We start from the raw sequence: 27,074 nt of genomic DNA on the forward strand, positions 1-27,074 counted from the left end.
ATGCAATAGGGATGAAAAACTTGATCATCAAAGTTTCTTGCGATGACCGACTAACTGGTTAAAATAAATTTATTAAAATAAAAATTATATATACATAAGATAAAACAGAAATAAAATAAGATAAAAGCGTTATCAACAAGATAAAAGAGTTAAAATATATATAATAAAAGCGATAAAATACATAGATAGTAGCTTTTCACCATTCACACACTAGCTGATGCAGAGGTGCATCAGCTAGTGTGTGAATGGTGTACTTCAGTATATATTGATAGTTACAATAGCACAAGTCAGCTGGGCATGATCATGTATCATGCCCAGCTGACTGGTGCCGGTAAAGCAGAATTATGTACACATGGTGATCGCCAGTGCTCATCGCACTGAAAAATACAGTACATTTTATAATAGGGTGTACATTCAAAATATTGACTTGGAAAGTGCACGTAATGTTGTTGATTATTATTCGGATGACATAGACGAACATTTAGTCAATTAATGCATTCAGTTAAAATCCTACTTACAGACTAAGCCGACTCAGCAGACTAATACGACTCATGCGGTGATATATTCAAGCTAATTTATGAAAAGAAACTTGTCGATGTTTTTCCGAATTGCTAAACAATCTTAAATTTTTTTGAAGTTGCCAATCACCAGCTGTGAGACGGAGCGATCCTTCTCCAGGATGTCCTACATAGAAAACAAATATAGGACAACAATGACGAATGAAAGATTAAATTATTTATCAATTTTTTCCATAAACTGTGATTTAACCAAAGAATGAATTACAATGTGATGATCAAATAAAAGAATTTGCAGCGCAAAAATGCAGAAAAGTTACTCTTTAAATGTCTTTAATGTATTAAAAATACTTACATTATATAACTCCTAGAATGTTTGTTATGTATACAAAACGTTTTTTCATTATAACTGTATGTAAAAGTTTACATATCCAAGTGCATCGAATAAAATAAAAAAATTCTTCAATGTCTGTTGCCTATAATTTTTCCTATTTAAAAAAGGGTAAAAAAACAATTTTTCGACAAAATGGCGAATGAGTCGCCACAATTAACCCAAACTTGGGTTTATTGGGTAGGCCCCCAAATTTAACGGTCCGCCCCTGGTCAGTTTAATTTAACTATGAGTCATATAATAGCTATATTTAGTATTAATCGAAAGTTCAGAAGTGCTTCTATCTAAATGTTCCAATTTATAAAGAAGAAATACACAGTCAGGTAAATTATGATTATTGCGTTTTGGCCTCGTGCATGAACTTTGCTATATGTGGTACGGCCATAGATAAGTTTACAGTTGGTCGTCGACTTACGACCGACTTCCGTTCTGACTGACAGGTCGTAAGTCGATCTGGTCGTATGTCGGCCATATATTTATTAACAGTATTTTTTAACCTTTCTAATCTTTTTATCATCTTTATGATTTATTTTTATAATCTTTTATTTTTCATTTTAAATACAGTAATGTTTTTATCTTTTACTTAGCGATACTGAATATACCTTCGTTTCTACGTCTAGGCTATCTCTCTCTCTCTCTCTATGAGGTTAAATTCAAACGTTCTCTACATTTTAATTGGTTTATTATTCATACTGTTTATAAAAAAACAAAACTACAAACTATAATTATATTGTACATAATGTACTGTAAACACAAAAATACAATCTAAAATTAATGTAAAAATTAATACAAATGAAATTTACAAAATCAATTTTCAATCTTTGCTTGTGCTGGGTTGTGCATCGTCAGGGCCATGTTCTTGGGCTGAGGTAGGAGATGTTTATTTATAGAGACATTATGCAAAGAAAATCTTTTTTTTTTTAAAAACGCTTAGGCCACCCAGTACTAGCCTGAAAATCTTCTGTGTAATCGTCTCCGGCGCGTGATTTTAAACTGAAACAAACTTCTAGCCTTTGCTTGCACTGTGTGAAGGCTCATGGGTGTATTTTTTTGTATTAAATCTTCCATCCACATAAACAACAATTTCTCCATTTCATGGATGGGTTCCTGTCGTTGTTTGGTTAAAATTGTAGACTTAATAAGTGCAGAACCTTTCACAGCTTCCCGAATTCTTTCTTTGTCCTTAAGTATCGTCAATACCGTGGAATGTGATAACTTCAAGTCACATGCTATCGTATTCACTTTCTTTCCGCCTTCATACTGCTGGATAATTTTCATTTTACGCTCTAAATCAAGTTTTTCTTGACTTTTTAGCTGGCGTATATGTAGGTGAAGTCATTTTCCTTTTACTAAACATTTTATGCGTATTTCAGTAGAATTTTAATTAATACACCACACGCAACAGATACTTGAAAGCGACTGGGTGTATGTGCCTGGTGCTGTCTTCAGGCCTCCAGTCATCGATGTGCCTCCTCACCTGGGTTGTGGGTGTCACCAGTAGTGATTTACTGATTTATTATTATTTTTTTTTTTTTTGTGGTCGTAAGTGCGGCCGGTCGTAAGTCGCATAGGTCGTAAGTCGACGACCAAATGTACTTGTCTGCGGAAAATACAGCTACTCAGCTTTCCCCACAACTAATCCTCCCTCAAGGTCGCCGCTCCCTTCATTAATGGAGGTCATTGTATTGTGTGCCATGGATTGTCTTCTTTGCCCATCTTTCTTAATTCGTTTCTTGTACCGTCTGGGCAGGAAGGGTTTCCTCGCTTAGGATAAGTGGGGTATACCATTTATTTATCTTCCTTATGGTCTGATGGAGTGGAGCTGTGTTGGTCTCGAAGTAATCCTTTAGGTTAACTATCGCTGTTTTCTGTTGATCTATCAGGTTTCTCAGGCCCCTTCATCCCTCTTTCCGAGGTATTGTTATTCTCTCCGCTGCTGACTTCGGGTGGTGTTGGCAACTCTTGGTCATCATTGTCCTTGTCTTTCGAATGATATATTCTAGCTCGGTGTTAGTGCAATCTATGATCCCAAATGTAAATGTAAGTACTGGAGCTGCACAAGTGTTTATGGCTTTAACTGTGTTCCCTCCGTTCAATTTTGCTTTCAGCAGGCTTCTGAATCTCTAATGATATTTTTCGGTTAGGCACTTCTCATTTCGTTGTGTTCTAACTGCTCAGCCTGCATCATCCCTAGATATTTGTAGGTCTGTCTTTCTGTCATAGCTTTGATCTCTTTAGCAGTCAGCAGCTGGTAGTTTCGGCCAACAAATTTTACCTGGTGCAGTGTGTGGGTCTTCTATTTTTCTAGACCAATTCCATCCTGATGTACTTGCTGAATTCTTCGGTGATCCGGAGTAGTTGTTGGCGTGGCTTCTCGGTTGCCGCATAGAGCTTGATGTCATCCATGTACATCAGGTGAGTGAGTGTGTACAGGTTCTTTCTTCCTTCTTTGAGGTTATATCCGTACTTGCTGCTGTTGAGCATGATGGATAGCGGGTTGAGTGCTAGACAGAACCCTAGTGGGTTTCAAGCACCTCCCTGAAGGATTCCTCTTCTTATGGGGATTGACCTGGTTGTGATGTTCTCGACCTTAATGGAGTTACTCCATTTCGCCATTGTTGCTCCTAGAAAGTTTGTCATTATCGGATTGACCTTGTAGATTTTCAGAGTCTCTATTAACCAGCTATGCGGTACGGAGTCGAAACCCTTGCGGTAATCGATGTAGGCCGTGTATAGTTGTGGTGCTTCTTATAGGCTTGCTCCATAACTGTGGCATCTATGGTTAATTGCTCCTTGCATCCTTCGCTCCTCCGTTTGCATCCTATCTGCTGTTCGGCCATTATGTTCTGACTCTCTAAGTGGTCTGATATCTTCTTAGTTATGCAGCTGGACAGGATCTTGTTCATCGTTTGGAGGCATGTGATTGGCCTGTATTTCGCCGGGTTTCTTGTATCTTTTTCATTATGTATCTTTAGGCTTCAGATATGTGCCTCATTCAGTGAGAAACTTCGGTATTGTCTTCGGTGCCTTATCATTCGAGTGAACTGCTCTGCAAGGTGCTTGTGTGTGTGCAGGTGAGTTTCTTGTACCAGAAGTTGTGGATATTATCAATTCCCGGGGTTCACCAGTTGTGGTGTTCCTAATCGACTGTTTTACTTCTTCTCGAATCTCCCACTCTCTCATCTCTGGCATGTCCTTCGCTTTCTTCCGTTCTACTTCTATCCAATGTGCTCTCCTCTTATGTCTTACTTAACTGCTCCAGATACTTTCCCAGAACTGTTCGATCGTCTTCTTCTCGGGTGGTCCGTTTCCTTCTTTCTCATGTTCACCCAGTTTCCTGTAGAAGGTTCTTTGTTCCTCATCGAAGATTCGGTTTATTTTCCTCTGGGAGCTCTCTTTGTATCAGTGTAGTCTCTTGCTGAGTGTGAGGAGGTCCTGATTCAGTTTGTCCAAGTATTCTCTTATTCTCTGATTTCTGGTCTCATGTTTGCTGTGGACGCTGTCTCTCTTGAGGATGCTCTTCACCTTTCCAATCAATTTCTTACTTCTATTACCCTGTTGGTACTGGGTCAACTGACCTATCTTGATTCTTAATTCTTCTATCTTTTGCTGAAGTCTTCTTTCCCAAGCTGGCGGTCCTTCTGTTTTCGATTCTTTTCCTTTTGGTCTCTCGTTTCTCTCCCATTAATCCTAGTGGCTGCTATGGCAGCACAGTATATGGCTGTGTGGATAGCCTCCAGCGTTGCATCAATGTTGTTTGTCAAGGTAATATGGCATTATTTGCTGATTCAGGTGGTCTGTTACTCTCCACAGGATTTTATTTGGCCTCTGTTCATGTATCACATGGGTTCTTGCGGGGTCCATTCCTTCGAATTCTGTTAGGGTCTTCTTTCACTCGTCTTCTATTCTGGATAGCATGATGTCGTCTCTTTCCACTTCAGCTACTCTGGGTTGTATTTCTTCTTGCTGTTCCTCCTCTGGTTCCGTATTGACCATATTCTTTGTGCTTTGTAGCAGATATCTGACATCCTGCTTGATTTTTTCCAAGATGGCAGGAGCTATTAGGTTCTTCGTAACGATGGGCCTTCTTTGGTCTGCTAATCGCTGTTCGGTGACCTGAATATCCGGGTATCATTCCAAGCACTTGGCATGTAATCGCGATCTGTTGGAAGAACATCACAGAGCAAGTCCGAAACCCTGCGGCACCTACAGCAGCATACTGGTTGCGTGGCCAACCGCCTCCCCCAGCTGCCAGCTAAGGACCAAAGAAGAAGAAGAAGAATCGCGATCTGTACATTGTCCTATCGGTGTCTAGCCTGGTTATTCATAGTATGCTCGCATGATGTTTGTATTCATTTCAATGCTCCACTTCATGCGTTGGCATTTCATCCTTCCTGTGTGGTCACTAGCGCAGTTGCGCAGGAAACACTTCCAGTTGACAGGGCTGGATGGTCTTTCCCTTCTCTTGTGGTAGCCTTACGGGGGACAGCGCCACTTGCTCGGGAGACTCTCTCCAACTTTTCGTAACGACCTCTCTGCCGAAGGTCTGAACGCGAGTGCCTTTATCCTGCGCCACACTCGGTGCAGTATGAATAATATTTATCTGCGACATCATCCATCTATGGCGGTGGACTTGTTTAGCTTCGGCTTATATCCAGTGGTTTATTTATTTGGTTACTTCTCGCGAGCGACACAAGATGGCGCCCCTAACTGCCTCAGCCGTGACTCCGACCTTGCGGAAAGTAAGTCCAATGCGGTAACTTTCGTGATTTTTTTTTTTATATCCTTTTAATATTATTATTATATCATTGTTCCAGCGTAATAGAGGCGCGTTCGCTTCCACAAATGCCGATTCGAGCCCGGGTCCATCAGAGTGGTAGTCTAGTGTCTTAACCCCTGGACCATTACACCCCCAGTTATTATTATTATTATTATTAGCTGGGAAGGTTCAAGGAAGCCTGAGGGTTGTGCTGCACCAGCAAAAAAAAAAAAAAAATCTGAGATAACCTGAGAGAGTGTGTCAGAAGTGAAAGGTGTCACCAAGAGATAGAAGAAAGAAGTTATCCAACTCAGGACCCTCGGTGTGCCAAGTCCATACTCACCAGATGTGGGTTCGTGGAGTTTTCCAAGTAAGGGTACGAACTTTTTGATACCCTGAAGCCTGAAGAGAAATTTGAGAATTGTGTTGTCCGTGCAGTAGCGTGTTGGTCGTAATCAAAGTCCCCGTTACACAGCATTAGTAGTAGTAAGGTTTCAGGAGTATGTGCGACTATGTCTCTATTGCTCCGTATACACTGTCTATAAATCGCGTGTGTTCCGTGGTCGATTTTCTGTTTACTGGAAGAAAAACCCGTGTTTCCTAGAGAAAAAGAAATGTTACCCTTCTTTAAGACTGATTAACTCAGCCACATTTGATAAAAGTCCATTAAAATTCGTAACGTCATCCACGGGAGTCGACCTCAGGACTTTTCCACCCGCTACAAAGTAAAATGTTGAGAGTCTAGAAGCACTATAGGTTACCCACATCTCTGCGTTTATGTCACTGTTGGGTATCATAGACTCTGTGAAGCCCAGAGGTTTTTTACAAATTGTAATATGTGTGTTTGCGTGGTACAGTATTGTGGTGTGTCGTTCTGTTGTTTTTCTCGCCGATTATCCGTTGGTCCCTAGTGTTACGCCCCGTTGCTCAACCAATGCAACGAGAAGGCAGGCCAGGCAGTAGAGAGGAATAGTCTTACTCTGGCTGGGTTTGTCACCTAGTTTCTTAAGTTTTCAGTGCCAGTTGCTAAACAAAAACGTAAGTCAGGTAGTGGTTCGGAAATTGAGATTGAAGAAAGGTGGGAGAGGGTAGAAGAATGGGGTAGATAGGGAGGGCCACCCCAGAAGTTCAATGGAGCCAAGGCTCAATCTGGTGAAGAAGTGGTTGGGAAAGGGGAAGAAATGATACCACCCCACGCTGGTAGCGTGGTATACATCGCCATTTGGCGTACACTGACAGCCGATCTGCAGTTCATCCATCATGAGACTATGGTCCATCTCGGTAAAAGATCAAATCCTGTAACTGTCATTCTTGGTACAAGATGTCCGTCCAGTGGAGAAAGCCAAAATCATGTTGGTCGTCTAAAGAGGTGATGCAGATTTGCTGAGATAAAATCTACCAACTTAAAATAGTAATAATGCTTTTATTTTATTACAATTTTCATCTTAATGATTTATTATATGTCAGAGTTGATTTTTTTAAAAATTGTAATAGTTGCAGCTACATGTGGACACAGACACATACAAAGTCAAGGGGCCCGTCATACACTTTGCATTGGGGTCCGCGTTAGCTCACGGCCTCCTGAATATCAGAATACGAAATAAAATACACATCTTACGGTTATTTTCAAATTTATTTGTACACAAAGAACGTGAATTGTCGATGATCATGATACAAAAATTCAGACATAAGTGGATTCTTCTTTACAAACACAATATTCCAAAATAGGTACTAGCATAGTATTGTTCTCTTCCTGTTTCTATGCTCGTGACAAGGCTCTTATCCTGTTATTCTGCATGGTATTATTTCGACAAATAGTTTAAAGTGACTGTGGATTATTTATATATTTCTGTTTTGTTTATCTTATTAATACCATTTAAAAATACATTGAAAATATCATTCAGAAGTAGTGTCACCTCTTGGTTTTCAGTTCATCATGTTTAAAACTTTGCAGATATGACAGTTAATCAAGAAATATTATTCATTGCGTATGTTTGTGTGTATTAAGCGCCATAGCAAATAAGGCAACTAAAGCGTCAGTATGTTGTGTACTGACGGTAAATTGGATGTATTTTATAGTCGATTTAGTCAATTTTTGTGTTTGCTGGCTCAAAACCCAAGCATCCGAAAGAAAAAAATATAGAAGTATATACAACCCTAGTCTGAGACCCACTAACTGAGACACGTTATGAAAAAGTCTATAAAAATTCTTATCATTTGCATTATTTCAATCCACGAATCTTGCAGTGGATGTTGGGAAAATGCGATTATGTCTCTTATGCTGCTCGCGAGGACAATATTTGATGCCATGGACTCAGGCAGCATAGTTTGCAAGGTGGTGCATGTGGGAATCAAGTTTTTGTTCACCAAATTTTTGCATACGTGCAATATCTTAAGTCAAGTTTGACTGATTTGGATGTACAGCCGTTTCGTGTAGAATTTGTATTGTTTTAATGTTTCAATAAATTAATGAAAATGTTAAAAATTGTGTGTTAGTTTGAAATCCAAATTTTGTGCACTTGTAGCACCTTGCACCATGCTGCCGGCGCCCATTTTTGTTGAAATTAAAGAACAAATACTAAAGTACATTCATATGAACGAGCTAATTTCAAGCTGCAGAACGCTTCACGATTATTAATGTGTGAAGTTTGGAGTTCAAAATTATTACAAATATATATATATATATATATATATATATATACGAAAATAGTCCGTTAAATTAAATAATCACGAAAAAAGTCATTCAGGTCGTTTTAGTGTTTTCAGTCGAAAACACTAAAATAAACAATTAAACACAGTTCATTTGAAAATCGAGATGTAAATTGAAGTGCCCGGTGAAGAGAAAGTGTAAGGTGTTTTAGATAAAACAGTGTGTAGGTTACTAATATATAAATCTAGAAATATCGCAACCTCATAGGACTTTACTGAGTGAAGGTTATAGATAGCCAATAAATCAGTCCGTTAGTATACCGGGCTCAAATTACAAGGTAATTATAAAGAAGCGATGTCGTGAACTGTGGCAACACATCTGGCAAATTCGAGGTGGTAACTAGTTGTTCTGTATAAAGAAGGATCTCAAACCATGGAATTCAACGTTATGCAAGAACAGACATAAATAAATTGTACTAGCCCGATTACGAATAGAGTACACAAACTTAACAGATCATTATCTGCTTGCAGACACTGATCCACGACAAGGCACAAACTGCAACACTGTGCTCACTCTCCAATATGTACTCATTGATTGATCAAAATGCAACGGTGACCCACAACCTCGTTTCTCACGACGAATACTTCTTTTAATGTTGCTGCCCTCCTAGCAAATAAGCCACATGTGGCCAAATTTTTACTTTTCCGAAAGGGGATACATCTCTACAGCGCAATGTAATTTGATCAGCATTTATACAGATTGAATTATGTACTGTATTCAACATTACCATAGTTTGGCGTATTATGTTATGCCTTGTTAAAATAATCAAAAAAATGTATAAGTAAACAAACAACCTTTGAATTCAAGAATTTATTAGCCGATATGTTAAAAATATTAACGAATTTTCTCCAAACACCAGAACAATTTAAAAAGAAAGAAACAGTAAGGTTAAGTTTTGTTTATTTCATATATTAACCCTTTTTTCAGCCTCTAACAAAAGATCCTTGAAGTATTGCCTTAGAGTGTACCACCCTTTGTCCCATAAATATCTGAAAAATGATTAAAACATGAATTAAATTACATTCACTATTTACTAAAAAAGTGTTTTATTGCATATCATGAATGGCAAAATGCAGATTATGTGTTACTTCGATTCCATCATTTAGTTAGTCCAAAATGGAATTAAGTAATACCAGGGGTTTCCAAAAAGTAAGGTAACATATTTTTTTTCTTAATAATGGTGAAAGGGAATGAGATGAAACACGGTGGACAGATAGGCCCGTTAATAACGTTTAAAAGGACCGCCAGTGCACTGTTGTGGTACTGTCGCCTCACAGCAGATTCCAGTTGCAAAATGGCGGCAACCGTGGGAGTGTGGTCCGAAAGAGGTGTTCCTGAAGCAATTCGCATTTTGAAAGCAAAAGGGTCTTCACCAAGTGACATTCACTGTGAACTGGTTGTTGTGTATGGCGAAAGGGTGATGTAATAGAAGCAGGTGTGTTTTTGGTGCAATGAATTTAAAGCGGGCGGTGTAGACATTGAAGATTGACATCATGGTCACAGTGCCCTGGGATCGCCAAGGCGTCCTGTTGGTGGGTTTCTTGCCGGAGGGAGGAGCAATCAATGCACAGCTTTACTGTGTAGCACTGGAGAAACTGAAAGCCAACATTCGACGCAAACGACCATGACTCCTGACAAGCGGCGTGGTTTTGTTGGACGACAAAGCAACTCCACACTCCGCCCACACCACTGGAGAGTGGTTTCGCCGTAAGCGTCGGGAAACTCTGTACATCCCCTTCAGGCTTCCATTTGTTCGGTTCTCTGAAAAAAACACCTTTCAGGAAAGCATTTCACCACGGATGAGGATGTTCATCAGGCGGTGCCATGTTAGTTACTGCGTGTGGGCACGAACTTCTTCAGTACTGGTATTGATAAACTGATTCATCGTTGTCACAAATGCATCAATAAAACTGGGGACTTTGAAGAGAAGTAGTGCATGTTCACTTATTTCTAGGTGAGTAATTTCAACTTCGTATTATTAAACATCATTAAGAGAAAAAATGGGTTTCCTTACTTTTCAGAAACTCCTCGTACTTCATTGAAACCGAGGCGAGGAACTTCACTTTCTCCCAAAAAAAAAAAAAAAAAAGTCTCACAAACTTTCATTGATTTTAATCTTAGGCGTAATTTTTTATTTAAAATGTACAACAAGCCTTCGATGATTCACCGATGAACAAGAATTGAATTCAGAGTTAATATGAAAATGATTTTCAGTGAAACATTGCTACTTCAGATGTCTACTTACTTCAGTTAAATCCTGTAGCCTACTTCTCCATCATGGAAGGTATTTCCATTCAACATGATATTCGAGTGAGGTCCAATCCACATTTCTGTGATTATAAAGAAAGAAATGTAAAATTTGAATAAAATTTTAATATTGTAGTTATTGAATTCATTGATTTTCACAGTAAGATACAGAAACTAACATAAATATATATGGCTGTTCTTGTTATTCATCATGCTGTTTCTTTTCTTTGTTTTGTTAGAAATTCGAAATTTTTCGTACCACCAGCAATACTACTCTGTTGGAGAAAGGTTTGGAGATTTCGTTGGAAACAATGCTTATTCTCCAGCTGTTATGTAGAAAATGGGGACTGCACGTATCCATTTTCTTCACTTCATTCAGCAAAAGTTTTTATTGTTAATTGTTAAGGAATGCTACAGATATCGAAATTCAATTTATTTTTCTCAAAGAAAATAGCGATAATACTTCGGCGCCCAAATCTGTCAGGTTTTCTGATAGATCAGAAAACCGAACAGATTTGTGGTTAGTTGATCAATTTGAAAGAACAGCCAGTGTTTAGATGAATGGAAAGTTTTTAATCTTTAAGAAGGATAAAAAAAATAATTTCTTTTTTCTACGGGGTAGTTTCGACAAAACTTAAATTTGTTGGGTCATAATGATGATTTGCACTGAAATGATGAGCGAATTACACGTGTACTGGTAAAGGGTTAATGATCTACCACTGCTACTTCTCTGCTTCTAGAATTCATGGAACACTTTCGGTGTGACGACCTCAAAATTTATTCCGCAACCAAAAATAAGGAGGATGCCTTATACCTACGATGCACCCTTGATAAGCTCTCTTACTCTTTCAGTTTGCATAAAATGATTATAAATTCTCCGAAACACGTTCATCGCCTTCACTTCACCGAATGGTATATCCTCCAGTAATACTTATTTCATTAACTAATCTCACCATGTGAAGGACCTGGGTGTTACTTTCTCCCTCAATGGCCTTTTGCGGTTTATTTTCAAGGGGACTTTGAAACGTTCTTGGCCCGAATATGAAAGGTTTGTTTGAGGAGTCTGAGAACAAATTACTTTTCAATATAGTCCCCATCACAGTCAATACCCTTTTTCCACCGATGCTGTAATGAGTTATTTCCTGCTGCGATTCCAAGAAAGTTTACTTTTGTGCCTACAAGAATGCATCCAGTGCAGCAATGAAATTAAAATCAGTGGGAATGAATGCCAGCCGGGTACTTTTTCATATTAAGAGAGAGGTAAAAGTCCGATGGGTCTAGATCTGATAAATATGGGAATGGTCCAGGATTTCAAAGTCCTGATGGAACATGTCTCACTTTTTTAGCTTTCCTGGGCATTTGTCTTTGATATTTTAACGGAAATGCCTCATAAAAATCAAATTATTATATTAGGGTCACCCGTAATTCATTAACATAAACTCGTATTTGTGTTTCTAAATTGCGTGTGGTGTCTGGACAATTTCTCTGTTTTGTTCCCCCAAAAAACCCCAGTTTCTCGTAAAAAAAAAAAAAAAATGCCTTACTATCCACGCCTGAGACCGACTTCCATCCGGTGTTATCTTGACAGTGACAATAACACTGCGCGCAGACACGTAATTGTCTCACAAGTGTAACACGCACCCTGTGTGTAACACACACCTCTATAACTGTATGACGTTTTTGAAGGTAATTAGCTAGCAACGCTCCATATTCATCTAAACAACCGTGCCATCACCTTTCCAGCAGAAGGAATCGACTTGGTTTTCTTTGTAGAGAGAAAAGCTGGATTTCCTTTGTTTGTACTGCTCCTTTGTCTCTGGCTGAAAATGATAGAACGAACCAGGTCCCATCCATGGTGACACACCTTCTAAGAAAATTTGCTGGATCGGCTTGGAAACTATTCAGATCTTGGCTCGACAATGACAACTTTCTCATAGCAAGAGTCCCTGTTATTATGTGGTATACACGGTTAAATGGCATGCCCAAGATACTGGTAATTTTCCTAATTTTTACTTGTCAATCATTCATCATCACATCATGGGAAACTGTCAACAACTTCTGGGGTGATGGAAGTTGCAATTTATCTAGAGAGCGGGATATTTTCCAGGCTATCCCTCGCTCTTTTAAATTTTATTGTGCACTTCTAAACCACGTAATAGAAAGGAGCATCCTCTCCAAAGTTGTAACCATATCCTTATGCTTTGCTTTTGGCATTAGCACCTTTTTCCTGAAATATTGGATGAATGCACAGTGACTAATTTTGTACATGTTTCCTCATTCACCAAACTTTGTTGACTTCACGACCTATAATAAAAATAAAACGTTATAAAATTGGATGAAACTTTGGTGATTACTATCCCGAATGTTATACATTAAGGATAAATTTTTCACTGTCTACCACAAACCTTTCGTACTCAGGCCACTAACTTTTCAAACAGCCCTTCATCCCATTTGTACATTCAATAAATTGTTAGCAATACTTTAAAAATTTGTACTTACAAGTTTAAAGATTATTGAAGTCTGTGGCTCACAAATTTCTTTATAATTTGTGATGTATAATTTATAATTACCTGCAATCCGTTATTTTTTTAAATTATTTCGCATTGGGAGGGAACGATGTTGAATCTTGTTTGGTCGGCCACCTTTCCAATGCATATTTGGGAGAAAATATCGAGAGATCCTGGAACATTTGCAACATAGTCGTTGAGTAACCGTTCCAATAATACTAGCAAAAAAATTGAATACAAGCAAAAACACCGTACTGAATTTGGGAAAAATAAAATTGTATATGAGGATAGTTTCATACAAGTGAACACCCAAACAAAAAGAAATTTGGTCACCGATCAAATTTCGTTCTGATCGGAAACTAAAAAGAAATTTTATCGGCGCAACTTCGGATATTAATATTAAAACTTCTGAATTTTCTATAGTTAACTCACAAAGATCAAATACTTTCTGCACATATTTAAATATAGTTTTTTATTTAATTATTTCGTCTTACCTCTATTTTAAAACTGTTCTCAGAAAGAGAGCACAATCTTTGAGATCACACACACACACACACACGAGTTTTGAAAAATCAACATTGACATTTCATTTATTTATTTATCTGGTGAAATAATATTCAATAAAGAAGAAACTACCAGTTTTGATTGTTAAAAAAACTTTCATCATAATTCTATTTTAAATAAACATTGCAAAACTACCTTCGCTCCTTCAAGCAAATTCTCGAAGTTTTCCGGATCGTCTAAGTTTCGTTTCTTCACGAGGCAATCCCATGCTTTCTTCTGTTTCTATTAAAGAAAGAATTTTGAATTAATAGAAACATCATCGATACTGCACTACGAATGTACAAGGGGTGATCATTTAATTCGCGGACTGCTGCAAGATCTTATTTAATTTTCATCACCTGAATCTTCTGTGAATTTCTCCTTCCGGAAATACTCTCCCTTGAACTTTACACACTTCGCCACCGTCGTACCCACGCATTAAATGTCCAATGTAAGCCATATTTCGAATCATCGTGTCGTGCATCTGTTATGGCTCTGCGAGCACAGTTCTGTTGGACGCAAAACGCTTGTCTTTCAGTGCTTTCTTCAGAGGTGGAAACAGCAAGAAATCTCAAGGAGTTAAGTCTGACGAAAAGGGAGGATGAGGCATAAACTCGGCACCTCTGGCAGTGATCAATGCTTACACAATATTAGGCGTATGGGGTTTGGCATTTTCTTGATGGAGAAACCAATTCGCACCAGAAAGTTCGGTCACACCGGAATAAGGCTGTCTTACCAAGGCACTCATTATCAAACGCTTCATTCATCTATTTAACTGTTTCATATTCAGTTAAACCCCGTTTGACACAATAAAGCAGTGGTGTCCAATCTACTACTCGGGGACTGGATACGGCTTGGAATAATAATTTTTATACGCCCCGCTCGGAAAGTGAACTAAAAGAGCATTTTAGACAGTCGTGCTACTGAGTGTACAGGCATGAAGCGTCATGCTCGACCGCATCAAACGTGTACATGCAGTTCACTGCAGTCATATGTAGCCTAAACACAGTTATGTACACTGAAAGGACAGAAGTCATGGGATACCGCACCTCCGTAGCCAGGTGGGAAGGAGCAGCAGTGTGTAGCACATGCTTCTTGATTAGACCGGGGTTCGAGCCCGTCACCATCAAATACGGAGGATGCGGAAAGGTCAGGGAATGACCACCGCATATCCCGGAGCAATATGGCCTTAGTTGCTAATGCTCCTAAAAACCAAATATCAAATAACTAACATCATGGGAATCCTGCTTAGAGTGCAAACCGTCGTTGTCACCTCTCTCGCTTGATGACGAACTCGCCGCTTGGCAGGCAAATAGGTACACTGCATTCACTTAGACGGTAATTCGATATCAGTGTGGATTAACGTCGTGAGTTAACCGACTTTGAAAGAGGGATGATAGTGGGTGCCCGACGCATGGGTCACGCTATCTCGCGGAGGTGGTACAGAAATTGCATTATTCTCGTTCGAGAGTATCAAGAGTGTATCGGGAATACGCCATTTCCGAAATAACATATCATTGAGGACAGCGCTTTGGGCGGAGAAAGGTTCTGGATGAACGTGGTCTTGCATTGTTCAGCCAACCGGAGAGCGACAGCGGCACAGATCACCTCCGGCTTCAACCAGGGAGTTGCCAGAAACGTATCTACCATGACCATCAGGCGATCATTATCCACAATAGGTTATGGGAGCTGCCGACCAACCAGAGTCCCGTTGTTAACACCACGACACTGGACTCTACTCCTCAACTGGGAGAAAGAACATCGGGTCTGAACCCTGGATGATTGGAGATGGGGCTCCTGGTCCAATGAATCCCGTTTCAAGTTATTTAAAGCGGACGGGAGGGTGCATATCTGGCGGATTCCCCGCACAAAGCTGAGCACCCCTCATATCAACAAGGAAATGTTCAGTAGTAATGGTCTGCGTCGTGTTGAATTCGCACACACTGGGATGTCTAGACGCATCTATAAACCGTCTAGATTACGTATCCATCCTTGCAAACTATCTGCGTCCCTTCATGATCATTGTGCACCCACAGGGCAATGGACTTTTCCAGATGGACAATGTGCCTCCCCACACAGCCGTGGTATCTCGAATGTGGGAGCGTCTCCGTAGCCAGGTGGGAAGGAGTAGCGGTGTGTAGCACATGCTTCTTGATTAGACCGGGGTTCGAGCCCGTCACCACCAAATACGGAGGATGCGGAAAGGTCAGGGAATGACCACCGTATATCTCGGAGCAATATGGCCTTAGTTGCTAATGCTCCTGAAAACCAAATAACAAACAAACAAACAAACAAACAATCGAATGTGGTTCGAAGAACATTCAGCAGATTTTACAACTATGGAGTACAATGGGAGTACAATGTGTACAGAAAGGATAGACAGGATTGGAAGGGAAGGGGGTTTATGCTGTTAGTTAGGAAACATATAAAATCAAGAGAAGTGCATCCAATTGATGTTGGTGGACAACGCAATGTTGAGTCAGTTTTGGTGTGACATAAGCACTGCGGAAGAAAAATGAGGGTAGGGGTGTGCTATAGGTCTAATGACTCTGATGAGTATAATAAACAACTGTACAGGGAAATAGAGTGGGCCCGTAAATCAAAATGTTTTATAATGGGGGAATTTAATTTTCCAGTTACTGACTGGAATTTGTGAGTTTGTCACTCGCACACTAGCAAGACTTTTGTGGATTTATGAAATGACTGTTTTCTACAGCAATATTTTCAACAGGCAAACAGAGGCAGAAATACATTTCTGATCATCAGCAGTGATTATTCATGCATTAAAATTTTGCAGATAAAGAGCAGATTTCTACAATGGATAAAATGATTTTGAGTGGGAGAAGACAGAGAATGGTAATCAATATACACTGATCTTCATCGAACAATGTTCTTAGTGGAGTTCCCAGGATTCGGTGTTGGACCCATTGTTGTTTTGTATATTTATCAGTGATATTGATTAAGTTATATCAGGCTTAATGTAGAAGTTTGCGGATGACAGAAAGGTTGCCAGGGTTGTTAATGACAATAAAGACAGTATGCTACTGCAACAGGTTCTAGAAAAGTTGGGCAGATGGGCTGAGAAGTGGCAAACTGAAGTTTAACATTGACAAATGGAAAGTAGTGCATATGGGTAATAGTAACCCCAAAGAAGTGTACCCATTGTTTGGTACTGCACTCATGGAAGTGGACAATGAAAAAGACCTGTGAGTAATTGCACAGTGTGATATGAAATTCTCTGAGCAGTGCAGACGGGCTGATATAGCAGGTAATTGGGTTATGTGAATGATATACAAGAATTTTCCTACCACAGATCAGGAGGTTATTATTTCTTTGTACAGGGTTATTCAAAATGAAGTCCGGGGTTTCAGAATTTTTTTTTTTGGGAAAGCGCATGTGTCATAATCATTTGTAGCCATCTCGAAAGAACGCATAATATCTCAAGTTTCGTTCTCACGCTCGCGATGTTCGGTATGCTGCACGGCTAACCACTAGATGGCGTTGGACCCATACCGCCGTGCAGTCCCGGTCGCACGCGTATCAGATTCTAATGTGGAACACATTAGGGAAACTTTTCTAAGGAGCCCAAGGAAATCCACTACGAGGGCAAGCAAAGAACTTCACATCCCACAAACTACAGTTTGGCGTGTTTTGCGGAAGTGATTACTAATGAAACCATATCGTCTAACCCTGTTGCAGTCTTTGAAATCAGATGATCTGTGCGCGAGGAGTAACTTCTGCACTGCACTGCAGAGCCGCATGGAACAAGATGACACGTTTGCTGACAGAGTGATTTTTTCTGATGAATCGACCTTCCATTTGTCGGGGAAAGTGAATAAGCAGAATGTGTGATTTTGGGCGATTTCATTACGATTTCACTAAAGGCTCTCATATTGAACATTTATGAGGTACGTAAAAACATTTCATTACTATACTTGCATTCTGGAAATATTTCTTTCTTCCTATGTTTGCTCATGTGTGTACAGGAATCTTTTGAAACCCCGGACTTCATTTTGAATAACCCTGTATAAGGCAACGGTCAGACCACACCTTGAGTACTGCGTAGAAGTCTGGAGACCTCATTTTGGAAGGAGGTAGAGTTGCTAGCATGAGTATAAAGAAGGGCAACAAATTTGGCGAGAGGAACAAAGGGGTTGCTCTTTCCAATAAAGGCTTGAGTTCTGCAAAATTTGAAGAATCTGGGGACTAGGCATGTGTGAGGTGATCGTACTGAGATGTATATGGCCTTTGAGAATTTATTTCAGCAGGCTCAATGTTGATGGGATTAATTCTCTTGCTCAGATTACGAATCTGAGAGGGAATAGAGTCAAACTGAGGAAAAACAATTGTAGATTCGATGTGCAGAAATTTGCCTTTACCCACCGGTAATTTAAGGGAGAACTAGACAAATATTTGGAGCGAATGGATGGGTGGAATAGGAAGTGTTTTTCTTTCTTTTTTTTTATTTTGGTTTATGTTGCTGTATAAGCTGGCTTCCTTGCATCATATGCCTCAACTAATGCCTAAAGCTGTTGTAAAGAATTTGTTCGAACAACTCTTGGAAAACAAAATAAATGAAAGATTTTAGCGTGACACTGGTTGACATTACTGGTGTAAATAACACAGCCCAACTCCTTATCTTCATATGTGGAATTAATGATAATTTTGTACAGTTGAAGATTTAGCTGATGTACAGTGTATGCGTGGAACAACTACAGGTGAATATATTTTCGAAACTTTTTGCCAATATATTGAAAGGTTAGGATTAAATATTAAAAACCTGGTAGGAGTCACAGCTGAGAGAGCGAAAAATGTGATTGATAAAAACATTAGGATCATGGGTAGAATAAACAAGAAAATTATAGATACCGGAGCAGAACCACGTATTAGAATTCACAGCATTGTGCATTAAGAAGCTCTTTGTGGGAAAGTATTGATTATCCAACACGTTACGAATATGGTTATTTCAACTGTAAATTTTATAAGAACACATGGTCTTAACCACTCTATGTTTCAACAATTTCTGTCTTTGAAATTGAAGCTGAATAGGAAGATGTAATTTTACGTAGCCCAGTGAGATGGCTTAGCCATGGCAAAGTGTTGTATCGTTTCTTTAACCTGTATCATGAAATTAACATATTTATTAGAGAAAAAGGTAAACCAATAAAGCAACTATCAAATATGGAGCGGCTGTTTGATCTTGCAATTCTTACAGACATTTCTAGTCATTAAAATGCTCTTAATGTAAAACTACAAAGAAAAGGAAAATTGGCCTCAGATTTGCATGGTGGCATCAAATCATTTCAGGATAAGTTGTTATTATTTAAATCTCAAATTGAGTAAGACAATTTAGTTCAAGACGAATGTTCTAACGAGCTAAAAGGGAAGCACATTTTTATGAAGAATCGTTGCCTGTGGTAACTACAATTATTTTTTGAAAAGTTTGAAAGTCGATTTGCTGATATTAGATCTCTTAAAAAAGAAACAAAAGTTTGTTTGAGAATTCATTTACTTCTATGGCTGAAAACTACAATCCCAGGTTGCAAATTGAAATTATTGAAGCAAAAATGTGGTTCAAAAACCATGAATATACACTTCCTTTCGCATGTAACAAGATACGGGAAAATGTAAAACACTAATTGTTCTCGAATCACCGAATGCAGAACGGGAAACAAATCTAACTTTGAAATGGCCCTGTACAGGAAAAGGTTGGACACTTCTACAATAGCCCATAACGCACCTTGGTAGGTTTAAAAATAAATATAGTAAAATTCTATTACTAAGAAAAAAATAAAAATATACATGCTATAAAATCCGAATGAATTTAATTAGCAGTTAAAATAAATACAATATAAGTTAACGCATCAAAATTAGAGATTACAATACAACTGTGAAAGCAGAGGTGGTCCATATATTTACAGAACACTGAAGAATTAATCATATAATTAATAGAAATTAATTAATAGCGTCTATTATGTTTTGCTTTTAAGTGAAATTCACAATATTACCTTAGAGAGTTCATTACATTCGCAGCCATCCCATCTATCTTTACATATGAATTCAATAGTTTCCTCTAAGGTTGTGTAACTGTCCATTTCACTCTCTGCTATACACTTTCTATAGTCTGTGATTACCTTTAAATAGAAAATTAATTTTCGATATCAGAAAACATGAAAAGAATTTGCTATCCTAAATTCTTTATTATGAAAATGAGTAATATTTTTTTTTCTAAACCTAATATCGAATGAAATAAATATGAAACAAACATAAAAATAAAAATAAAAAAAAAAGATTAAACGTTCAAAATAAAAGTGTACCTAACAACTCCTTTTTAAGTATCCGGCTGTTTCTGTTAGTGTATTTCACTCACAGATCTTCAATATTTTGGTGTTTCGTGAAGTATTTCTTCCAAACAATTTGCTATCTGACAATGGTCTCTACAGCGAGTTTAAAAGAAGGTGCTCTTCTATTTCTCTCGGGTCGGCATATTCTCCGATTTCCTTTCACTGTTTTCCATTGAACAGCTGTATTTTTTTGCAGTTGTCTTTTTAGTTTTAATAGTCTGCAACTCTAGTACTTTTTACATCTCTTTTCCAGAGTTAATTCATTTTTTAGACCTTCTTTAATCGATTTGGTGCTTTTAATGAAAATACTACATTTTTCTCGTAATTTGCTGTCCCATATGACTTACTGCGTGTGTTTGTATAGACAAATGTTGTTCACAGCAGGTAGTATTAGTATTAGTTTTAGAATAAACAAAACAAAAACAAAATGATGTAAGGAAGTAAACTTTTTCTTAATCAGCCAAAAGTAAATAAAATAATAATTATAATTAAAAAATAAAACAGAATATTCTATTCACAGTCTCAGTGTCCATCACCTTGGTGGTCAGTTATTCTAGTTCATCTATTCATCTGAGATAATTCAGGTTCCTGCCGTACTTTTTCTTCCCCTACCCTCCTACTCCTCCTCAATTCCGAATTTTAACTGCAGTTTTACTTTAAAACTATTAATCTCGCTTTATACAATTCAACCAGGAAATATAGAAATTCGCAGTGTCCATAGCCACTACCGCACACATATGAAAAGCGTATCTATAAACACTTCACTTTGAATCGTTTCTGCTTTTGAAAGAAAAAAAAATAGCAGTAATAAATACTGTTTCAGACTGTCTCCAAAATAGCAGGAATATTACTTTAGCCATAAGAAAATATTTTAATAAATTGTAATTAACAATATACTTACATTGTATTCGGCCTTGTCTACGCATAAAAGTAAATCTTTCAGAGATTCTTCAGTCTTCACTAGAAAACAAAGTAGGAAAAGCATTACAAAAATCTCATTACTTACGGTGCAATGGAAATATTATAATGTATGGCGTATTTTATAAATTATGGCGCGGTCCCAGTACAGCTTGTGGGTTCGGGTGTCTATTACTGCCTGGGGTTCGTACTTGTAGTATGGTACACTTTCTTTGGTCAACTGGTATTTCCTCGCTAGCTTCTGATGTATTATCCTGGCTACCTGGTCGTGTCTATAAGTGTACTCAGTCTGGGTGATCACCTTGCACTCCGTTGTGATGTGTTGGATCGTTTCTGAGGCCAGGTGGCATCGTCGACATGTGTCATCTGACATTCCAGGCTCCTTTGCGATGTATTTTCTATAGTATCTGGTGTTGATTACCCGGTCTTGGATGGCCAGCATGAATCCTTCAGTCTCGGGGAAGACGTCCCGCTTGTGAGCCATGCACTGGAAGCAATGTTATCGATGTGATCTTCATGGAATTCATTGTAGTGTCTGCCGTGGAGTGTCTTCTCTCTGCCCGTCTTTCTAGCTTCGTTTCTTGTGCCGTCTGGGCGGGAGGGGGTTCCTCGCTTAGGTTGAGTGGGGTATACCACTTATCTATCTTCCTTATGGCCTAGTGGAGTGATGCTGTGTTGTTCTCGAAGCAATTCTTCAGGTTAACTAACGCTGTTTCCTGTTGCTCAATCAGGTCTATCGGGCCCCTTCCTCCCTTTTTCCGAGCTATTGTTAGTCTCTCCACTGCTGACTTCTGGTATTATTATTATTATTATTATTAGTAGTAGTAGTAGTATTAGTACTTGTACTAGCAGTAGTAATCGAGGCGTGTGATGCAAGAAAGCAAGCTTATCTACCGTTAGTGAAAAAAAAAAAAATATATATATATACATAATTAAATATTTTGCCCATTCAATCACTCTAAACGTTTGTCCAGTTCCTCCTTGAATTTATTTAAACTGTCAACTTCCACAATTACAGACAGAACTTTGTTCAGCAATGAACTACCCTCCTCATGAATCACCCTGTACAGATATTTAAACCAATATAGACTTACTCAAATATATGTTAATAGAAAACACAGCATCTGGCTACATAACGTAAGCATTGGCCGAATCAAAAGGGAGTTACGACTGCTTATATTACTATTATTATTACTATTATTATTATTATAGTAAAACGATTTTAAGCTATACATACGACATACGGAACACCAGGCATGACGAACAAATTCGTATTGATCGCAGAGCATGCCACCGACGAAGGCCAACAAGAGAACGGAGAAACAAATCAGCTTCGAGTTCATTCTGACTTCAGGAATAACTTTATTTACGGGTGTCTATCCTTCTCTATTTATACACCACTGGATGCTGCTAAAGAAGACTTCTATTTTTAGAAACTCTAGTCTCTTATTTAATTCATGCATCAGGTGCGTTACAGTTACAACATTTGTTAAAATAGAATAACTCATTGGTATTCACAATTGAAATTGAAGACTGTGGTACAAGATTCCATAGATTAAAAAAAAATTCAGTTCAACTGGAAAGAACAGTAACTACGTTTAATAATAAAAAGTAACTAAATTTAAGTAATTAACAGGAGTTTTCGAGATTAAGTATCTCTTCGTCAGCTCTGAGAATACACACTTAAAATATAAAAAAATATTGCTTTCTTAATCGCAATAGATGCATGCGGCTACACCCAATCATGGGGTCTGTACTGTTACAACATAACAAACGCTGGCAATCAGCCCATGTACGCACCCAGCATTAAAAAATAACCTAATTCTGCCCAGCAAATGCTTCAGCATCCTTGTGCACGCGCTCTCTTTTTACTCAACATGACTACGCTCTGCACATTTCATTTGTAGCACTTTTATATAAGCACATTTAAATTTAATGTAAGCATTCTCCCCGTTTGTAATATGGCACTCCATAGCCAAGTGGTCAGGACGAGAGTGCATCAGCACACGCTATTTGAGTAGACCGGGGTTCAAACCACTGACTGCTAAATACGGTCGATCTACCTACCGAAACTGGACCAGCTTTGCAGATTATGATCCATCTCCCTCAACATGAATTGCTGAGGAGGCTTCCATCCCGCAGTCGATTGATAATGGCTGCAGTTTACCTTTTTTTTTAATGGCTGAAGAGAGCGGCTTAATGTAGAACTGCCAAAAAAATGAAATAAACAAATATTTTCAATAAATTGTTATCACTAATATACTTATGCTGGAATTGTAATTCTTGTCTACACATAACCAAATTCTTCAATTTTTTTCTTCTCTTAAAACTAGAAAGCGCTTTAGCAATTATATGACAGAAACTTTATTATTTATTCTAATAAGAGAATTTCATAATGTAATTGTTGATATCTTTGTTGAAACCATCTTTCGGAGTGGCATAGTTAGTTCAATTATTGCTAATAACCATCTGATATTATTCAAAGTAATACAAACAATGAAAAGAAGCTACATACTTGGTATGAAGCTTCCTTTCATTGTTTTATTGAACTGAGAATTATGGAATGAATTTCCCTTCACTGCCTTCATCGAATTCTTCTCGAAAATATCATCACAATGTGAATTTCAGTGAATCGAGTACACCTTTAAATGAAGGTATAATATTGGTGTTTATACTGCTGAACAACCAATAAATCAGAGGAGTTTCATTATTTATTTTGGCTATGAATACAACCACTAACCATATTTTGCATCAGTTTATCGGAGGTCTTTAGTAAAAGAAAACACCTAAATGCGTCTAAAAGAAGAAAATGTGTTAACCTTTTTGAATTCCTAATAAATATTCCTAATAGAAGCTAATAAAATACTCATGAAATTGTATAATTTAACGGAATAGAATTTCCGCTTATAAAAGACACCGCAGAAGTAAGGAAGTATTTATTAATACACTGCTCGGCAAAATTAACAGAACAAATACAAACGTGGTAAAACTCGTGCAGCTTGAGATGAAACGAGACAAAATTAGGTACAGTTCTGTTCTCTTAAGAGTTCGGAAAATATCATCACAATGGGAATTTCAGTGAATCGAGTAAACCTTTAAATTAATTAATACTATTGGTGTTCATACTGCTGAAAAACCAAGAAATCAGAGGAGTTTCATTATTTATTTTGGCAATGAATACAATCACTAACCATATTTTGCACTGTTATTGCGGTCTTATACCACGGTTGAATCGAATGGCTGTGCCATTCGATTCCACCAGCTACATCAGGCCTTTATATACAGCTTTCGAGAGTTGCCCATCAGGTCAAGAATCTAAGGCCAACAGAATGAATGCCCTTTATAAGACTGCGTGCAGAATACGGACCATTGTAATTAGATAAAAAAAGAAAAAAATGGTATCAAAAGTATCACAAAAAAAATCACAATAATCTAAAGAAAACCTGTCAGTCTTCATGGATAGCACACCGGTTATAATCACTGTTCTCCCCACACCGCGTGCAAAATGTCCTGGTTTCAATTCCATCAATGATTTTACAAACTTTCATGTCTTTTCTTTTCGAATCTGTAGCTTATTTAGTTATCCGCTAATAACATTAGTCCAGGAAGAATAGTGTCCATTGATAACCACAACGTCTTCTCCAACTCAACGAGAAGTAGCATAGCAGTAACTTGATTTAATGCTACACTACTCCAAATTGTACAGCAGCCTGCATGCAACAGTATTAAAAGATTTCGCAAAATCCGAGTATATATAAAAATTATTTTGCTTTCATATTTTTGTTAATGAATCATAGTATCTAAACAGAACGGTCAGACAAGATTGCCTCTTAAAATATCCATGCTGTTTCTACTATAATTGCATGCCTATCTAGATGATGCTACATTAATTCTTTAATCAGCGATTGCATTATTTTTCCTGGAAGAGAAGTCATGCTAACAGGTGTGAAATTACTCTGTGAGGCTGCGTTTGATGCGGTGAATATCCCTTTCCTTTTGTGGCTTTTATAATCATACTACTACTTCAAGGGAGAAATGCTGTGCTTTCAATCTGATATCCATAGAAAGAGGCTTTTGTGAATTGACACTGGAGGTAGAGGCTATTGCAGGACTGTTACCGCTGGAGTACCAGAGGGGGCATCCTCTCTGGATTGTTGTTCATAGCAATTATTTCCCCACTTGTATGGAAAAATCTAAAAATCATCTCCTATGCATATGACCTTAAGATTCTTACCCCCATTGGGCCCAGTCCCACCTCATCACGAACAATAACCATATTAATAATAGTCTTTTGGAAATAACATCCTCTCTACAGCACTTTGGCCTGATGATCAATTTCGGGAAATGATGTTCTCTCTGAAGACCAATCTTTCTGTGATTGCTCCCACTTTTGGTAACACCCAAATCCCTGTTATTATTTCACATTCTGACTTAGAGATGTAATGCTTGACTCTAAAATTCGTTTTAATTCGCAGCTGGCAAAACTCGCCTCACGGGCTTGTGTCTTCGTTGGACAAAAAAACAAAATTTGTTGCACATTAAAGATCCCAAAATAATCAAGATATATATCAGAGCAATGGTCTACCCACCTTTACTGTACGCGTCGGAAGTCCTGGCCTCAGCTACCCAAAGACTAAAAAGCCTCTCATTCCATGGCTACTGAAATGGGCCAATGGGAAATCTAATCTGGCGCCACACGCTAAAACAACAGCATTAGCAAATGCAATGGGGATTCCCCGTATTTCCGAGCTTATTGATTCCCAAAAGTTGGTTGTCACAGTGAAAATGGTGGCGAGATTTATCTCCTAGCCATTCATATGGGATACATGCTGCTGGTGAAAAACCGCTAGGTGGCGGAAATTACAACAGTGTGATTATCGTGCTCTGTGTGTTTTTGCTGTTTTCAGTTTAACTAAGAGTCATGTAATAGCTATATTTAGTATTAATCGAAAGTTCGAATTAATAGGCGGAGATATGCAAATGAGAGAAAAAAATATAAGGTTTTCGCCCGCAGAGAAAAGGGGCTGGGTAAAGGATGAAATGTAATGCTGGAAGTTGTTGTTGTTGATATGGGGGTTTGATGGATGCTGGAAGTGTTTTAGATGTTGAAATGAGTTAGGGGAGAGCAATAAAGCTGAAGAATAAAGCGCCCTGTGTAGCAAGTAAGGTGCAATTAAGAAATATAGAAATGTGCTAATTCTGTGTAACAAGAGAAAGAATGGCCGAAGATACACCTGTCCAGCGAAGGAAAACCTGATCCAGAGAACTGCTCCTTGATGATCAGCAAGGAAGATCATTATGGAAAGAATTCTTAAATCTAGAGGAGAAGGGGATCCCTGGAGGAATAATGCCTAAATGCAAGTTATCAAACATTTTAGAACAGACTGGATAGTTTCGTTTAAGTTCAAATTACTGAGTAGAGAATGTCAAATGCATAATAATAATGAACAAGATGAATATGATTAGTTTAGTTGAGAATATTTGTTCTTAACAGTAAATGTGCCAAAGAGCATTTCAGGTGAAATTTAAGTAAGAAGAAGGAATATTTGTTAGTGATAGTAAAGGTGGCATAAGAGTAATTTAGATGAACTGTATGTGAGAAAGGAAATACCATAGGTAGTTGATGGAAGTAGCTCTGAGGATAGATTACGATTGATGAAGATTACAATTTGTGCTGTAAAATAGTATAATTAACAGATGATTTTAGAAAGAGAAGATTGAATGCATTATTAGAGAATTTTAATGTAAAAGGAAGTGAAAACTTACGGTAATGGATGTTATAAAGTTGCATACATACGAGTGTACGTACATACGTATGCATATGTACGAGTATTTAAATACTATAGCATAACAAAGGACTTTATTGCGTTTAAAATTTAGTGACAATGCTCATGAAATACTGGCAGGTCACTTATATAATGAATCCCTCACACCTAGAACATTCTGATAATTTTAAAATTTGTGGGCTGATAATTTTTAAACTTGTGGGGCTTAGTTCTTGAGGGGGGACTGCTCCATAAAATATTAGCAACAATTGCCACTGAAGGCAATGTACTGGGTGTAAGAGTACACTCTTACAAATAAAATGGATATTTTTTATCTGAATTAAATGCTTGAAGGGCAGAGAAAATTGGGAATTA

At 38.1% G+C, this 27,074-nt stretch overlaps 1 protein-coding gene across 3 annotated transcripts in view; it reads right to left on the minus strand.

Annotated features, from left to right (window-relative positions):
- Positions 1-22,276, minus strand: part of LOC150089788 (uncharacterized) — a 46,629-nt gene extending 24,353 nt beyond the window's left edge. The window contains exons 1-6 of one of the 3 annotated variants that reach the window (XM_090368809.1): positions 22,172-22,276; positions 20,918-20,976; positions 19,681-19,806; positions 13,829-13,915; positions 10,621-10,705; positions 9,267-9,364 (exon numbers count right to left, since the gene is read on the minus strand). In XM_090368809.1, the coding sequence (XP_090224935.1) occupies positions 10,670-10,705; positions 13,829-13,915; positions 19,681-19,806; positions 20,918-20,976; positions 22,172-22,223 (360 nt within the window). In that variant the 5' untranslated portion in view covers positions 22,224-22,276 and the 3' untranslated portion in view covers positions 9,267-9,364; positions 10,621-10,669. Of the gene's footprint in view, positions 1-9,266; positions 9,365-10,620; positions 10,706-13,828; positions 13,916-19,680; positions 19,807-20,917; positions 20,977-22,171 lie in introns of those variants that run through there. The other 2 variants (XM_090368810.1, XM_090368811.1) reach the window with 2 other exon arrangements.
- Positions 22,277-27,074: the final 4,798 nt, after the last annotated feature.

This window comes from Mastigoproctus giganteus, chromosome 2, assembly GCF_048544385.1.
Source record: "Mastigoproctus giganteus isolate SK-2022 chromosome 2, ASM4854438v1, whole genome shotgun sequence".
Taxonomy (NCBI): Eukaryota; Metazoa; Arthropoda; class Arachnida; order Uropygi; family Thelyphonidae; genus Mastigoproctus; species Mastigoproctus giganteus.